Raw genomic sequence first — 18,600 nt, 5'->3', positions numbered from 1 at the left:
GGATAATGGGAATTGCAACCCAGTGGTACTTGTGGGTCTGAGATTGGGGAAAGGTGAAAAGACACTTTAAAGTCAGACATCATATTCACAAACCTTGTATCTAAATCAAAACCCCACTCTTCTGACTAAACAAAATACTGTATATGAGTATAAGCCTAGTTTTTCAGTACTTTTTTTAGACTGAAAAAGTCCTCCTCGGCTTATACTCGAGTCAAAGTTATTTATTATTTTATTGTTATTGTTATTATTATTATTATTATATTATTTTACTGTATTTATTATTATTGTTACATTTATTATTTAACTTTATTATTACCGTTATTAATACATTTCCATTATTTTACTCTATTATTATTATTACTCTATTATTATTTACCACCCTCGGCTTATACTCGAGTCAATCCATTTTCCCAGTTTTTTGTGGTGAAATTAGGTGCCTCGGCTTATATTCGGGTCGGCATATACTCGAGTACATACGGTAAATGGCAGCCTTCCAGATGTTACTGTAACTCCCACTAGCTCAGTGTTTTTCAACCTAGGGGTCGGACCCCTGGAGGGGTCGCAAGGGTGGTTTCAGAGGGGTCGCCAAAGACCATCAGAAAACACGTATTTCTGATGGTCTTGGGAACCCTTTGGCAGAGAAGGCCGAAGATCTCTTCGGCTGTCCTCCTCTACCTTTTTGGTGTTGGTGAACTACAACTCTCAGAATTCAAAAACATCCCCCCAACCCAACCAGTATTCAATGTTGACCATGTAAGTAGTGTGCCAAGTTTGATGCAGATTCATCATGGGTTCAGAGTGCTCTTTTATTCTAGGTTAACTATAAATCCAAGCAACTACAACTCCCAAATGTCAAGGTCTATTTTCCTCAGTGTTCACATTTGGGCATATTAAGTATTCATGACAACTTTGGTCCAGATCCATCATTGTTTTGAGTCCACGGTGCTCTCTGGATATAGGTGAACTACAACTCCCAAACTCATGGTCAATGTCCCTTCCAGTATTTTCTGTTGGTCGTGGGAATTGTCTGTCAAGTTGGGTTCAATTCCATCGTTGGTGGAGTTCAGAATGCTCTCTGATTGTAGGTGAACTATAAATATCAGCAACTACAACTCCCAAATGACAAAATCAATCCCCCTCCAATCCCACTAGTATTCAAATTTGGACATATTGGGTATTTGTGCCAAATTTGGTCCAGTGAATGAAAATACATCCTGCATATCAGATATGTACATGATGGTTCATAACAAGAGCAACATTACAGTTATGAAGTAGCAACGAACATTATTTTGTGGTGGTGGTGGTGGGGGGGGTCACCCCAACATAAGGAACTGTATGAAGGGGTTGCTGTATTAGGAAGGTTGAGAAACACTGCATTAGCTCTAGTTATGAAGCTTAATGATAAGGAAGACAGGAGTTATAATCCAGCATCTTTGGGGGAGGGGCACATAAAAGGACATGGCAGGCTGCATTTAGCCCGTGGGTCTAGCGTTTGACACATATGATCTATTATTTGATCAGTTGTCATTAAAGTTGGATTAATAAGGTATCCAACTTTAATGACAGCTTCATAATTATTAAGTATGCTCTTAGCCACTTTATTTTTGGTGTGTTATTATAAGACAGGGAAGTCATTCCATATAACAAATAACACTACAAATTCTTTGAAAATCAAACTCTAATTTAAAGTTCAAAATTTGAGGAACTCTGTATTTTGGAAACTTCTTACTCTTCTTTCCTACTTAGTTAAGTCTCCGAACCAATTTGAAATCAAGCCCTATTGCTTTGTTTTAAAAACAAAGTCATACTTTGGTGAAATGTTACATACTTTTGATGGAAAACAAAATACACAGTACACCACCACAGAATAGGAGTGCCTACTCAACATTTAATGTGCTTTGAATACGATTGCTTGAGAAAGTCAGTGACTGTTAATACATAGTACATTCATTATACTCAATATTTCCTACCTAGATTTTTGCATACTAATAAGTCTATGCCCTGTAGGCTTTCTCTTGTGCCACTGCTGAATCTAGCTGTACTTGATTAACCCATTCCATAGAAATTACCATCAGGACTGCGGATTTGCTTTTAGTGTAAATCAAGCTAAAAGGTTTCTAACCTTCTGGAAATGGAGGCTAAGTAGGCTATGTACTATGCAATGCAAGCAGCAAACAATAAACCAAGATTTGGTCAAGACTGCACACTACATTCAAAACAGGTTGTGCATTCATCTCATTACTAAGAGCACTCAATAACAGGCACAGAGGTACCAACAAAGCAAATAATCAAAGGATTGCCACAAGGGAGGGGGAAACATCTGATACAGTAGTATTCGATGGTGACTTTAGAGACGACTTTTAGACTCTTCAGGGGTTGACCCATCTCCTGCATCTTGGTGAGCATTTAGTCATGCGCTGGACAGAAACTCAACGGCAGTTTCCTTTTCTTCAGTTAACTCTTTAGCTGTCAAATCCATCTTCTCGCGGGAGAAGTCATTAATAGGAAGGCCTTCAACAAGCTTCCATTTTTTATCCTGCGAATAATACATCAGAAAGATTGGAGCACATCAGATGTTAACTCTACAAGATTTATTTACGGTATAAATAAAATAAAAATTAAATTAAAAAATCCAATTGTTAGTCCTAACCAGAGTAAACCCACTGAATCAATGGGAACTTGGAAAAGCAACATTACATAAGTCTTCTTGGTTTACAGGTTTCAATCCAGTGGTTCTCAACCTGTGGGTCCCCAGGTGTTTTGGCCTACAACTCCCAGAAATCCCAGCCAGTTTACCAGTGAGGTTGGCGGGGACGAGGAGCAGGGCCTTCTCAGTGGTGGCCCCCCGCCTGTGGAATTCGCTCCCCGGGGAAATCAGATCAGCGACATCACTCCTTTCCTTCAGGAAAAAACTGAGAACTTGGATTTGGGACCAGGCATTTGGACAATCGGGCAGATAAAGAAAGGACTTTGACAATGGCCAGGAAATGACTAATGGAATGGAATTTGGAACTCTGAAAGACTTACGCTGAGCATGTGAATAGTTTTATATGATGTGTTGTATATCGATGTTTTGATTGTTTTAATTGTGATTATTGTTTTAACTATGGTGGTTTGTACATTATGTGTAATTTGTATAGGCATCGAATCGTGCCTTTTTTGTAAGCCGCCCTGAGTCCCCCCTCGGGGGTTGAGAAGGGCGGGGTAAAAGTACCCGAAATAAATAAATAAATAAATAAATTCTGGGAGTTGAAAGCCAAAACATCCGGGGTCCCACAGGTTGAGAACCACTGCTAATCTAACTGGGATTAGCCACTGAATTTAGCCATAAATTCTGCAATTTTTTAAAACTTCAAATCCAATGTGAAGAAAATAGGCTAGAAATTAGATTTTGTCAAACTATGTTGTCATTCCATTTTCTGTCTGCATTAAAACAGTATTTTACAATTCAATGAGTTTGACCAAGAAATCCTTTATTTTATTTCATGAATTTCTCGGACAAAGCTGAAGGGTTGTAAAATGAACACAAGTGTTTCAGAGAAGTCTATGACTTGAATGCACATTCAGGGTCTGCGTTTACCAAGAGCGCATCCAACACATCAAGTGCTTTAGGAATAGTATTGAAACAAATAATACAAATTAAAGTTAAAAAAAGGAATATTACTGAAACTGCTGCCATGTGGTACTTCACACCCACTGTATTCACAATAAATTGAGAGTGTGGCCCAGCCTGTAGACATTCCCTTTGCATAACATAGATTCAAAGGTGTTGGTGTTTTGTTGAAATACTATGATATGCTATGAGGCCTACCCAAATGGAGAAAAGGCATCAGTGTTTAAAAACGCAAGTATCACATTTACATAGAAGGTTCAATAAGTGTGCTTCAAAAAAAAAGTTACATACTTTTATAACAACAGGAAACGAATAGATCAGATCTTCCGGGATACCATAAGGATTTCCATCAGAAATTACACCCATGGAAATAAATTCACCCTTTGAAAAGTAAACACAAGAAATTAGGTTGGTGCTCCCTCTGCCCTCTTCAAAACATTAATTCAGACTATGGCTGGAATCCTGTTTCTGTGGCTCAAGTTGTACATTAACTTATAGAACTGCCATGAATTTCAAGGAATACCATATTAGCATGAAAACAATGTTGTGTGTAGTTCTGTTTTCCAAAGTTGTGTAATTACAGGGCAGCCATTCATTCATCAAGCAGACGCAGTCTTCCCTCTCAGTTTTGATTTGTGTCAAACTCAAGGTCCACAGAGTAAATGCGGCTGGCCATGTCATTTTCTGATTTGGCCACAGTAGTCCACACTCTTGTTACATCTCAAATAGACTACTGCAACATGTTCTACATGGGGTTGCCTTTGAAGACTGTTCGGAAGCTTCAAGTAGTCTAACTGGCGACAGCCAGGCTGCTCACCAGAGCAGCATACAGAGAGAAAACATCCCTCCTGTTGTGCCAGCTCCAATGGCTGCCAGTCTGTTACCGAGCACAATTCAAAGTGCTGGATTTAGCCTATAAAGTCCTAAATGTTTCCGGCCCAGCTTACCTGTCCGAACATATCTTCCCCAATGAACCATCTCGGAGGTTAAGATCATCCGGGGAGGTCCTGCTCTTGATCCCACCCCCCTCACAGGCATGACTGGTGGGGACGAGAGACAGAGGCTTCTTGGCGGTGGCCCCTCGGCTTTGGAACTCCCTCCCCAGGGAAATTAGATCAACTCCCTCCCTCCTGACCTTCAGGAAGAAAGTTAAATCCTGTTCGTGGGATCAAGCGTTTGCAGAGTAATTCCCAGTGCAACAACTATTTCTCAGTGCAATAATGAACAATGACAATTGGAATGGCTCCTGGAATATGCTTTTGGACTGTGTTTTTAAGTAATTATTTTAAGTGATATGTTTTAATTGTGTGATTTTAAAGTTTATGTTGTTTTATTTTTATATGTATCAAGGCTTCGAATTGTGCCTCTGTTGCGAGCCGTCCTGAGTCTCCAGGGTGAGAAGGGGGGATATAAATTTAGTAAATAAATAAACAAATGTGGCCATCTGTCTTACTCATCATTAGGCATCATGACTAGGGCTGATCTGAATTGTGATACAGTAACATTTGTAAGGCTATTGTTTGTTCTGTTTAGTCAGGAGAGTGGTGTTTGAATTTTGAAACAGGGCTTGTGAATACTATGTCTGATGTTAAAATGTCCTTCAACCTTTCCCCAATCTCAGACCTACGAGGGCTATTGGGATGCTATAACCATTATCCCCAGTTCGCATGGCAGGCAATAAAAAGTGATGGGAGTTGTCATTTAGTAACATCCAGGAACCCAAACTGGGTAAAATCTAAAGAGCACTGATCACAGCGTAAAATAACTATAGTTGGCCCTCTGTATCCATGGATTCTTCATCCATGGATTCAATGGTCCTTTGAAGGCGACCATAAAGCTGACGTAGCCCTCAATGAAATTTAGTTTGATACCCCTGATCTAGTGGCTAGAGAGCTAGTCAATTGTTGAACAATGGATGAACTCATGGCCTTGGCAACCATTTGCTGCTATGCTGGAATCTATTTATGCTATGTTGAAATGGTATAGGAACGTGCATGTGGAAAAAATATTTCAGAAGGAAGGTTCTGCATCTTGCTGTTTCATTGTGTTCTTTTAACCAAAGATCAAATTATCAAACTTTTTTGTCTATATGTTGAACAATTTTAGCATGTCTACCCCACTGTTCACGAAAACGTACACGGAACTATCAGTTACCGATCAGATGTTTGCCCAGTATGTACTAAGTGAGCACTAATTGTGAAGAGCATGATCAAGGCCAATGTCTTCATGGATAAGGGCAATGCTTACCTCTGGAGTACCAAACCAGATGTCTCTCACATGATCACAGATCGCTTTGGCTGCTGACATAGCACTTGACAGCTTCCTGGCCTTAATGACAGCTGCACCCCGCTGTTGAACAGTCTGTAGTATTGACAGATGGAAATTACTGGGTTATTTGTATTTACTACTGTACAAACTCAGTATTCTTAGGAAGCTCAAGACACAGAATGTAGCTCTACTATCAAGTTATGGACCAATGTCTATCTATCCAATATATCCTGAATTGCATAATCTGAAGTCAGAATAACTGTACCAAATCCAGGCTGAATGAGGTCAGGGTTCAATACAGCTAAATCACAGGAAAACCATTGGATACCATCACGAAACCTTGCCACCACATGAATATGGTCTTAGAATCATAGAACGTTAGAGCTGGAAGACACTTTGTGGGCTATCCAGTCAAACTCCCTGCCAAGAAGCAGGAAAATCGCATTCAAAGCACCCCTGGCAGATGGCCATCCAACCTCTGCTTAAAAGCAATAAGTAGATAAGAACATCTTGGGTTTGATTCAGATATTGTAAATCTTTATTTTATGGAAAAGACGAAATACCTTGTTCCTAATCTTGTTACATAACTTCATTACACAAGGTTGAGTTAATGTATGGGGCAGAACATATGTCCCTTGTGCAAGGTGGGCAAAACTAAGATACCAACACTGATCACTTGATCAAATTATTCTATGGAATGCAAGTAAATTTCAATATTTCACTGAAGATAATGCCCCTAAAATATAACTTACTGTGATGAAGTCACCCTTCAGCCAATTATCATTCTTCACAGCTTCATAAACTCCAACATCTTTCCCTTGCACTTTCACTTTGGCATGGTTAACATCTGGATATTGAGTAGAGGAGTGATTCCCCCAGATAATGCAATTCTTCACATCTTTGGCAGTCACACCAACTTTCAGGGCAATCTAGTTTGATACAAAAGAGAAAATGTCTTATAATTGATTAATAATTTAAACTTCTAATTTTAATCAGAGATGATGATGATGGTCAATGATGATGACAACGACAACGACGATGATAATAATAATAGCAACAACACTGGGTGCAGTGCCTAAAGACCTTGGCCACTTAAACACAATCGGCACTGACAAAATTACCATCTGCCAGCTGCAAAAGACCACCTTACTGGGATCTGCACGCATTATTCTCTGATCCACCACACAGTCCTAGACACTTGGGAAGTGTCCGACGTGTGATCCAATACAACAGCCAGCAGAGTGTCTGCTGTGGACTCATCTTGTTGTGTTTCAAATAATAATAACTTTGGGTTGTTGTAGGTTTTTCCAGGCTATATGGCCATGTTCTGGAGGCAATTTTTCTCCTGACGTTTCGCCTGCATCTATGGCAAGCATCCTCAGAGGTAGTGAGGTCTGTTGGAAGTAGGAAAAATGGGTTTATATATCTGTGGAATGACCAGGGTGAGACAAAGGACTTTTGTCTGCTGAGGCTAGCTGTGAATGTTTCAGCTGATCACCTTGATTAGCATTCAATGGCTTGGAAGGGCCTGGGGGGAATCTTTTGTTGAGAGTGATTTTATGTGCCTGTAATAATAACTTTTCTTATACCCTGCCATCATCTCCCCGAAGGGACTTCGGCAGCTTACAAATGGGACAAAATGCCCACAGACACAAATACAAAAACATCAATCAAAGCAAAAACACAAATTAAAATAAAACATAGGTGATATATATTCAGATAAAAGCACGATTCAATAAAATATAAGAGTATAAAACAGCACCGTTAAAACTCAATAAAAACAAAACTCAACAAAGCCAATTGCCAGTCAACAGAGCCTCCAACAAATGAATCATTTTTATGAAGCCTTTTATATGTTATATGTATATATTGTGTCTCTAGTACCAGATTTTCTGTTAAAAAGGGAATGCTCAGGAACACATCATATTTTTGTTAACTGAGATATAACTGTACAGTATTTTCAAGATAGTTCATATTAAAAGAAAATGATGAGTGTGCTCTGGATGTAGACATCCATTCTCACCTGGGACTTTGCCCTGTTGTGGTCCAGACGAGTTAGACAGCTGAAATTCTCTTTTGGGATGGAGGGAGCAGACTTGGAAGCAATAAGGCAATTGGTGTTGGCTGGATTGCCGACCACAATCACCTAAGAGAACAAAAGTTAGGCTTAATTACATTAAAGCTGTTGAACGGGTAATTAACAAAGGTCTTTCTATCATGTAAGAAAATTTACACAGGATGAACAGCAATAGTCAAAACAGGAATTTAGTTACCTTGTGAAACACGGCAGTGATTCACCAGTAACAAGAAAGCATTAAAACTACAGGCAGTAGTTACAAATTTGGGGGAGGGGTGAGACAACAGGAGGTGAGAGGAAGATAATCCACTCCTAGGAAGGGAAATCCACTCCTGTAAGAATTACCATGAGAAAAAGGTATCTCCACTGAAGCTTTCTCACCAATCCTTATTTCCATGACATGCCAAATTTTTCAAAATCCAATTCTCACAGGGACAGAAAGTGAAGTGAAAGCTCCTAAACAGGGGTACAGACAGCAAACCATATGGTGCAGGGGTATTAACCCTTCTTTATACTATCCCAAACTAAGAAAAGGGGTTTTGGCTTCAATTACACATAAAAATGTACCTGTTCCAACATACATGCAAATCCAGTTTTAAAAGCAAACTGACATGTGTTAAGGATATGCATTCTTTTGTTACAAAATGTAATTTTCCAAGTGATCTGGTACATTCTGATAGTTTTGATCTGTACATAATATTTTACTCCGAGCCATCTTTAGCTGATTTTTTTTAAATTGTGGCTTTAGTACCTTTTGGAAACAAACTCCACATATAGAATATATATATATCATCAGAATTATCTTTTTCTTCCTTTTAAAAGACACAGGTAGATTAGAAAGTCATTTCTAAAAATGTTATATTAGTCCTAGCATGATATTCTGAAATCTAAAATACTTTATAATCCAAAATTGTCTATATGGGGATGGCTGATAGTGACCTTTTATTCTTTGGGATGATTCAGTGTACACACACTTTGTTTCCTGAGATGGCTTTTAAGCAACTTTTAATGTGGATAAGTGATTTTAATGTTTGTATATATTTATGGTTTTATGTCCCGGCATTGAATGTCTGCCGTAAATATGTTGTGCTCTGCCCTGAATCCCCTGCGGGGTGAGAAGGGCGGAATATAAATGTTTTAAATAAATAAATAAATAAAATTGATTTGAATTTAAACTATGCTTTGAATGTTCACAGTACTTCATTTATTACAGCAATCCTGTGAGGGAGAACCAGTAATCGTATCTCTATTTCAGATGTGGAACTACCAAATTCTCATAGCACAGTTCATTTACTTTTCTCACACATTACAATAATCTTATTCACCTTAACTGTCTTCTTTGCATACTTATTCAGTGCTGCGCCTTGGGACTTAAAAATTTTCACATTAGCCTTGAGAAGATCTTTCCGTTCCATGCCCTCTTTCCTTGGCATGGAGCCCACTAGGATGGCTACATCAAGGTCTTTGAACGCCACCTCTTCTTTGTCAGTTGCAATTACCTCTATAAGAAGACAGGAAGATAACAGTAATTATAACAGACAGATAAATTAATGCTAATATTTTGAGAGGAAAATGTCTTCAACCCTATGGAAAAGGTGTCAATACAGTATTATAATCCGTGCTGGCATTAATTGATTCTTTTTTGAATATACACTAGAACAAAACATCGTTTTCAGCCTCTCTTTTTACATTTTTAAAATTTCCCATCTCCTCCACAGAGCAAGGACTAGAAGCAGCTACAAAATTAAAATGTAATGTATGATAGATAAAACACTAAAAACACTGAAAAGATTATTGTTAAATAGTAATTAACATTCCATTTAAATAATCCATTAAGAAATTCAAAAATTAATCAGCAGCATCCATGCTGTCTGAGCAGGCAAATAGGATTCTTTGAGAGTTGAGAACTGCCACATGTATTTGACATTCTTGCCCTTCTAGTTTGTCAAAAATGCTGGAGGGCAATTGGCTGAATGGGTAAAGGCAGTGCTAGAAGTTAATCAAAAGCCAGAACATTTAAAAAAAGGATTCAATCTGTACAGGACGAGGTCACACACTTCCTGGACTCAGACTTGCAGCTTAGATGTACTCATGAATTCAATCCTGAGCCTGGGAGGTTAGATTTTGCCATGAATGCTTTTGCACAGTTAAGATTTGTGCGTCAACCCACACCTAGAGATGCCGGATCTAGCTGCAATGACACGAGCTTAGTTGCATCCTGATTCGACTAAGGTAATGCCCTCAATATGAGGCTGCTTTTGAAAAGTGTTCAGAAACTTCAGCTAGTCCAAAGCACTGCAACCAGAATGTTAACTGGGTCTGTTTACAGCAGTGGTATACAAGCAGCAGCTCTCCAGGGGTTTGGGACTCCAACTCCCAGAAGTCATAGCCAGCTTGTCCAATGGTCAGGAATTCTGGAAGCTGAAATCCAAAATACCTGGAGGGCCACAGGTTTACAGGAAGCACATAAACCGCTTGCTGCAACAGCTCCACTGGCTGCCAATCTGTTTCCTCAGAGAATACAACACATGAGATCTTCTAGTCAGCTTTTCTCTTTGTTCCACCATAGTCATCTGTACATTTTGTGAGAACATAGGAAAGGCTACTCCCAGGCTTTGAAACAGTGGCTACTCCCAGGCTCTGAAACTGACCACTGGAGGTCAGATTGGGACTCACCTTACTATCTTTCCACAGGCAGGCAAAGACTCATTTTTGTTTTAGTGGATGTTGGAAGATCTTTGTACAGTCTTTGTTTTCTCTAATTTTTATGTTTCTAACTTTAATTTTATCAGCAATTTAATTACATTTTAAACTTTTTATGAAGTGACTGTTTAGCTACATTTGTTTGTTTCAATTGCTGTAAACTACCTTGAGTCTCAAACTGAGAGGAATGCAGGATATAAACAAATATGGTGAAGATAAAGAGCCCTTCATTAGAAGTTGTTCCTGAAAGCTCATCAGAACAAAAAGAGTATTTGTCTGCTACAAGAAGAATAACAAGAAGAGGGTCCCTCTATACTCCTTAGGAAGGAAGGTTGAAAGGCTAGGAGAAACAGCAAGAAAGCTCACTCTGGCATTCTCAACAGATAAGAATGGAGCCAAGACAAAGGCTTCAGCTGTTTCATACAGCTCTTCAAACAGCCAGGATCAAAAAAAATATGTTTTATAGGTAGTAACTGGCACTTTAATTGTCATAGAATCATAGAGTGAAAAAAGCCATCCAGTCAAACCCCCTGCATGGCCAGGAAACAGGTCTTTGCAAGCATACAACATAATTTGAAATTTTTACTATATGGCCTTCTTTTTATGGCACCACAGTAGTTTACAAAATTGAATAAAAAAACTGATATAAAATAGAATTCTAACAACAACAAACTACAACAAAAAGGCAGAAGAAATTGTTGCTACTTATATAAAATAAGCAGCAATATTATCCAGTACCATAAAGCAAGTTCATCACTCAGTTTACTAGGTGAGCAAAAGAGGTCTTCATCATCAAAATTAGCTGTGCTACAGTGATATACAAAATAATTAATCAGCATGAAACAAGTTGAAATTAGTCTCTCTGTAAAGTAGTACTAGTTCATAATTTAAACATTAAAACTGAATCATCTGCATCACTTCAGCTACAACTACTACTTGTTTTTTTCAGCCGCTGAAGATTAAACCTTCTAGGGTTGCACTGACTGCCTTTCAAACCTAGCACCTTGCTCCTTATGTAAGCTGATATCCTTTTACAAAATGGCAACTTGATATCTACAGTATTAAATAATGTTGCAAAACAGTACAGTATCTTATGCTGACCCATTGGCCTATAGACTTTGAACCATAAACAAAAAGATAGCATATCTTAGGATCACCCCACTAAATTTTGATATTTTTTCACCTGTTAACAGAGGAAGAGCACAATCTTGCAATTCCATAAGTACACCATCCAATACAGTCATCATGGGAGTGATATCCAACAGAACAAGACTAAGTTGCTGCAGAGAAATTGACAAATGTGTAAATTAGTTAACTCAATAAATATCTGAGGATAACAAAGTACAGAAAATGTGACTGTTTCTATAGATAAAACCATATGGATTACCATATAATGAAATATAAAATGCCAACATGTTGAATTCTCATTTACTGTTCTTCACCTGAAACACATACAGCAAGCAGCATAATCATGGAATTTCCCCCCTCCATAATGAAACTTCAGTTCTATTAAAGAATACGAAATGAAGTAAGTATAATTCAGTGACTTATTCTTGCCATCTAGGTTTGATACAAGTTTCCAAAGTGATCCTTAGATTATTCATTACTACTTACAAGTACAATTAAATTCCTTTTATCTATTACCTGATCTTTGCCAAAGACATCACCCTTAGCAATGCCGTAGAGCAGAGAATAGGCTATCTGTCCAGCAGCACCAGTCACCAGAACTCTGATCGGTTTAGACTGCAATAGAAAAGATATTTTAAGTTTTAGTAATTAGTATCAGGCTGAATTATAGAGCTGGAAGAGGTCACAGGGCCATCTAGTTCAATCCTGTCATGCAGGAAAATACAGTCAAAGCACTCATGATAGATGGCTGTTTAATAATTGTTTAATAACTTCCTGAAAAGGAGTCTCCATCACATTCCAAGAAAGCATATCCCACTGTCAAACAGCTCTTACCATTAGGATGTTCTTCCTAATATTTAGGTGGAATATCTTTTCTTGTAATTTGAATCCATTGCTTCATATCCTAATCTCTACAGCAACAGAAAACAAATTCCCTCCCCTCCTCAATGTGACACCCTTCAAATATTTAAACATGGCTATCATGTCCCCTCAAAACCTTATTTTCTTCAAGCTAAATATACCCAGATCCCTAAGCAGCTCATAGGGCTCATCTTCTAGAATTTTGATAATTTTGGTTGCCCTTCTCTGGACCTGTTCCAGCTTGTCAATATCCTTCTGGAATTGTGGTGCCCACAACTGGACACAGTATAGGCATCATACTCCTATGTGATACAGCCTAGAATCATATAAGCTGCTATATCATAATGCTGGCACATGTTCAGCTTGTGCTCTATGAAAATCCCTAGCTCCCTTTCACATGTACTATTTTCAAGACAGTGTCACCCATTCCATATTTCTGAATTTCATTTTTATCGGCAAAATCTAGTACATTTCTCCCTGTTGAAATTCCTTTTGCTAGTTTTGGTCCAGCTCTCAAATCTCTTAAGGTCCTCTGGATCCCTTCCAATTTGGTGTCATCTGCAATTTTGAAAAGCATGCCCTCTATTCCATTATCCGTGTCATTGATAAAGATGTTGAACAGTACTGGGCCTAGGGCAGAGCCTTGTAGCACAGCACTGGTTCCTTCTCTCTAGAATGAAGAGAAGCCATTGGTTATCACTCTTTAGGTTTGGCCAGTCAACCAAATCCCAATCCACCTCATAGTAGCATTGTTTAGCTGACATTTTACTAGCCTCTTTTTGAGAATGGCATGGGAAAATCTTGTCAAAGGCCTTACTGAAATTCAGATGTACTATATCCACAGCATTCCCTACATCTGCCAAACTTGTTATTTTATCAAAAAAAGAGATAAGGTTCATCCAGTAGTATCTTGTATAGCTGCATAGGTGTGATGATCTTCAAGGTGACTGTCTATTTATGGCGACCCAAGAATTTACAGGTTTCTTTAGGCAAGGAACATTCAGAGATTGTCTTATCAGTTCCTTGCTAAATGTATCAACCTATATATGAGCATGGTGTAGACACATCACGAAAATATGTGCTTAAGCACTAGCTGAAGGACACTGAATAGCCAATGACCTAAATTTTACTGACAATCGCATATAAAACAGACCTTTATAATCAGTGGGGTTTTTAAAGAGTTTACTTCCTATTCAGCAGTTGAGTCAATGGATTTAATCTACATCCAACAACCATGAAGATCCAGGTTGACCTTGTAATCCCAAAATAACTTGAACAAATTTTCTCCTGAAAAAATGTAGAGTTTTCTAAGTGAAGGGAGAAGAGATTGTGAAAGGAAGTTTGCAGGAGTGAAGAGATGGTAAGATGTAAGGGCAAATGACTTCCTAGAATCTAGAAAACAACCAGCAAAAGCAATAAGTATCCCAATCTACAAAACAGTGACATGAATTTGATCTCTATCTTAAAATGACTAAGAACAAAACTTTCCAAATTTTTGCATACTATACAGGAGCCACCATTAAATGCCATAAACCATACTTGAGAGCAGGGAGGGTAAAAAATGGGGCCATAAAAGTAACTCATAACCCCTAGGCTAAAGCATCAGACAAATCAGAAAAGCGAGAAAGAAAAAAAAACAGTTGCACAGTAACTCAGAAAGAAATACACAGAAACAAGAAGCATTAGGAATAGTACCTGACATGGCCTTGTTTGCTTGCCCAAGATACACAAGCTTTAGCACTATGGGCCCATTCCAGTTGGAATAGCAGAAAGCAGCCTGACAATGCTAGGGCACATCTTTGCAGTACAGAAACTCCAAGAACAGGCCACAAAGATTGTGTGATCTTTGATACAATCAACAGGGCACAAACAGCATATATTAGATGAGGATAACATGCTATACTGCAATACCTACTAACTACAGAATCACTAGTTGTGAAAAAAAGTATTTTGAAAAGAAGCCATTCCAGTTTTAACCACACAGAGAAAATATTAGTTTACTAGACCTACTAGAAAGGAAAATAACAGTATAACGAATAAGCTGCCAACAAAAGCAGCTGATGGTTTTTCACTACAGCTGTTTCCCCGTAATCTCCAGTACAAGATTTAATCCTGATGATGTCAGAGCACTGGTTTTATTCTTAAGTAAAACCAAAGTAGCATACTAAATACAACACTTTGTAGCATTTTAGACTACGCAAACTGGTAATATCTAGCTTTGGAAAGATATATGGATAAATAACATTCCTGCCTAATCGAGTTACAAACTGCAGGTCATTCATTGCTAATGAGGATTTGCCAGTGGTTTCTGCAATTGTAACAGCTTTGTGATTAATATGCAGCAACAATTTACTTTATGTCTCTAATTAGAAATTGTGATCAAGTTTCAACACGTTGACATTACAGATCCTACAAGATATGGAAATGCAACATGCCTCCTTGAAGAGAAACATCCTAGAGATTCTTCTGCATCACACAGCACATACAGAAAGGTGAATGAGACATTCTCCTTGGGCTAGCCATGCAAGTCCTTCTGCAGCTGTTCCCTCAAGTGCCATACAGCCAAAGCCTAGGTTTTTTTTGCATCCTTCAAGGACATCTAGTTTGAGACGATGTGCCTGTGTGCTCATGCGCACACCCACTCACCCCTGCAGGCTACCTATGTGATTCTTTTAATGAGTATAAGCAGCGGCAGATTTTGTAGTTTAGGAATGGTTCTACGCAGTACTAATAAGAGATAGGCCCCTAACATATAAAATCCAAACTATCTGCTTTGATAATCTGGATTATATGGCAGTGTAGAAGGGGCCCTAGAGCAGCTATGCCATCTGACTTCAGCTGTAGAGTCAGTAAAGGCTCAAGACTTGTCATAAAACAACAACCACCTAACCTTTTTGTTCCATTTTGTCCCTTGTGCTGTTTAACATATACATGAAACCACTGAGAGGTCATCCAGAGTTTTGGAGTACAGTTCCAACTGTATGCGGATGACACCCAACTCTACTACTTTCACCTAATGCCAAAGAGGCTGTTCTGACCCTAAACCAGTGCCTGTCATCTGTAATGGACTGGATGAGGGCAAACAAATTGAAATTAAATCCAATGGCCAGTTGGAAGACAGTCCAGGGAATAGGGATCCAGGCGGTGCTGGATGGAGTTACACTCCCCCTGAAGACACAGGTCCAAAGTTGGGGGTCCTCCTGGACTCGGTGCTGAACTTGGAGGCCCAGGTGTCGGTGATGGCTGGGAGGGCCTTTGCACAATTAAAACTTCCAGATCTAACTAAGGTGAAACATGCCTTAGTTACATCCCATCTGGATTACTGTAACACGCTTTACATGGGGCTGCATCTGAGAGCTGCAGCCAGGTTGCTCACTGGGGCTGGATGCAGGGAATGGACAATCCCTCTGCTACAGCAGCTCCACTCGCTGCTAGTCTGGCCTTTAAAGCCCTAGATGGTTCATGTCCAGGCTATTTGGCCAATCACATCCCCTTGTATGGACCTGCCTGGGCCCTGAGATCTTCAGGAGAGGCCCTTCTCTCGGTCCCACCTCCATCTCAAGCTTGGTTGCTGGGAACGAGAGAGAGGTGCTTCCTTCTTGGTGGCTTCTCCTCCCAGAGAAGTCAGAACGGCCCCTTCCCTGCTGTCCTGTCCCCGCTGTCCTTTTTTTTCAGGCAGGCTTTTAAATATAAAGGTGTGTAAGATTGACAGAGTCTGTTGTGATTTTAAATGCTTTTAATGGTGTTATAACTGTTTTAATACTGGTATATTTTAAGCTATATTGCAATGCTTTTAGTTGTGAGCCGCTTTGAGTCTCCTAATGGAGACAAAAGTAGGGTATAAATAAACATAATAATAGTAATCACATTTTATTTATTTATTAAATTAAATATATACCCTGCCTTTCCCCAGTAAAGGGCCCAGCTTGCTTATTTTAACCTTTATTGTACTGTGGGATGAATACTGTATGTGTAAAATGTGTTTGTCAAGTGTTTTGACACGGCCAATGGGCTAATCAATAAAATGTACTACTACTGTATAAATATTAGCAAATACCGTGAAACCACCCTGATAAAATGTCCCAAAATCGAAGGGCCTTCTTAACCATTGGAAGGTTTTTTGCCTCTTCCTGAATGCCAACAAAAGGGGTGCAGATCTAATCTCCCCTGGGAGGGCATTCCAAAGAGAATAATAATAATAATAATGTACAAGGAAGCTGATGAAACCATGGATCATATCCTCAGCTGTTGCAAGAAAATCGCACAGACGGACTACAAACAGAGGCACAACTCTGTGGCCCAGATGATTCACTGGAACTTATGTCAAAAGTTCCACCTGCCAGCAGCAAAGAATTGGTGGGATCACAAACCTGCAAAGGTTGTGGAAAATGAACATGCAAAAATACTTTGGGACTTTCGAATGCAAACTGACAAAGTTTTGGAACACAATACGCCAGACATCACGATTGTGGAAAAGAAAAAAGTCTGGATTATTGATGTCGCCATGTCGCCAACTCAGCCGCTATCAAGACCTCAAAATCGAACTGCAAAGGCTCTGGCATAAAGCAGTACAGGTGGTCCCAGTGGTCATTGGCGCACTGGGTGCCGTGCCAAAAGATCTCAGCCGGCATTTGGAAACAATAAACATCAACAAAATCATGATCTGTCAACTGCAAAAGGTCACCTTTCCTGGAGGAGTCCCCGGTGGCACAGTGGGTTAAACCCCTGTGCCGGCAGGCCTGAAGACCAACAGGTTGCAGGTTTGAATCCAGGGAGAGGTGGATGAGCTCCCTCTATCAGCTCCAGCTCCTCATATGGGGACATGAGAGAAGCCTTCCACAAGGATGATAAAAACATCAAATCATCGGGGCATCCCCTGGGCAATGTCCTTGCAGACGGCCAATTCTCTCACACCAGAAGTGACTTGTAGTTTCTCAAGTCGCTACTGTCATGGCAAAAAAAAAAAAAACCCAAACCTTTCTTGGATCTGCACGCATCATTCGAAAATATATCACACAGTCCTAGACACTTGGGAAGTGTTCGACTTGTGATTTTGTGATACGAAATCCAGCACATAGATCTCGTTTGCTGTGGTATACTGTGCTTTTGTGTCAATAACAACAACAACAATAATAATTAGATGTTTCCAATTAGTTCTCCAGCTAACTGGCAGTTACAACATAGGATATTGGGCAGTTCTGGGCTTGCTTTTGCTACAACCTGCTTCTCGCTCAATACTAGGTTCATTTCTATCGCACCAAGGACTTGGGGGGATTTAAGTGCTCAAGACCAAGTGCCAGCTTTTCCCACACTTCTAACTCTAACTGCAATCCAGTCTAAGAGCATTCCTGAAGTAAAGGAACTTATGCAGTGATTTGAGCGTTGCAGACCAGGGTTCAAATCCCTGCTCTGCCAGGGTGACCTTAAGCAAGTCAGGACCCTTCCACACAGCCATATAACCCAGAATATCAAGGCAGATGACCCACAATACCTGCTTTGAACTGAGTTATGAGTCCACACTGCCATATAATCCAGTTCAATGTGGATTTTATACAGCTGTGTGGAAGAGGCCATACTCTAAGTCTCAGGGCAAGGACAACCTCCTCCCCCCCCCCCAATCAAATCTAGTCAAGAAAACCCCCAGAAGGCCTCACTGCAAGCAGGAAGTGAAGCCCATTTCTTTCTCCCCCCCCCCCCCTTTCTGTTCCCCTTCTCCCTCTGTCAGGAGAGAAGGACGTGTCCCTCATTCCTCCCGGTCTTCCCCGCCCTTCCCTCTCAATGAGCCCGGCCCCACGAACCATGGCGACGAGACGGTGAAAGCAGCCGGCCCCACTGACTGATTGACTGACTCTTCGGGGTCACCTCTGCGCTCAGTCACCTCTCACAGCAAGACGCGAGAGGAGAAAGCGCCGCTCCAAAGGCAGTCAAAAGGGGGCGGAGGAAACCGCCG

The 18,600-nt window shown here is 39.8% G+C and overlaps 1 protein-coding gene across 1 annotated transcript; it reads right to left on the bottom strand.

Annotated features, from left to right (window-relative positions):
- Positions 1–1,868: 1,868 nt before the first annotated feature.
- On the bottom strand, positions 1,869–18,600 carry MDH1 (malate dehydrogenase 1). Its single transcript, XM_060784542.2, has 9 exons — positions 18,449–18,600; positions 12,306–12,404; positions 11,845–11,941; positions 9,284–9,459; positions 7,905–8,027; positions 6,634–6,810; positions 5,861–5,974; positions 3,905–3,994; positions 1,869–2,536 (listed from the first exon to the last, which is right to left on the bottom strand). The coding sequence occupies exons 1-9, from the start codon at positions 18,449–18,451 to the stop codon at positions 2,411–2,413; spliced, it is 1,005 nt and encodes a 334-aa protein (XP_060640525.2). The 5' UTR covers positions 18,452–18,600; the 3' UTR covers positions 1,869–2,410.

The sequence above is a fragment of the Anolis sagrei genome, chromosome 1 (genome assembly GCF_037176765.1).
Source record: "Anolis sagrei isolate rAnoSag1 chromosome 1, rAnoSag1.mat, whole genome shotgun sequence".
NCBI classification, from domain to species: domain Eukaryota; kingdom Metazoa; phylum Chordata; class Lepidosauria; order Squamata; family Dactyloidae; genus Anolis; species Anolis sagrei.
Note: the sequence above shows the minus strand (reverse complement) of the source record. Positions and strands in the feature narration are given on the sequence as shown.

What these genes read in the sequence shown, in the direction of transcription:
- MDH1 (XM_060784542.2), bottom strand. An exon ending in ATGCAAAGAAGACAGTTAAG is followed by an intron (nt 8,028 to 9,283) that starts GTGAATAAGATT and finishes TTGTTCTCTTAG; the next exon opens with GTGATTGTGGTCGGCAATCC. An exon ending in TCTGGTTTGGTACTCCAGAG is followed by an intron (nt 3,995 to 5,860) that starts GTAAGCATTGCC and finishes TACTTTTCAAAG; the next exon opens with GGTGAATTTATTTCCATGGG.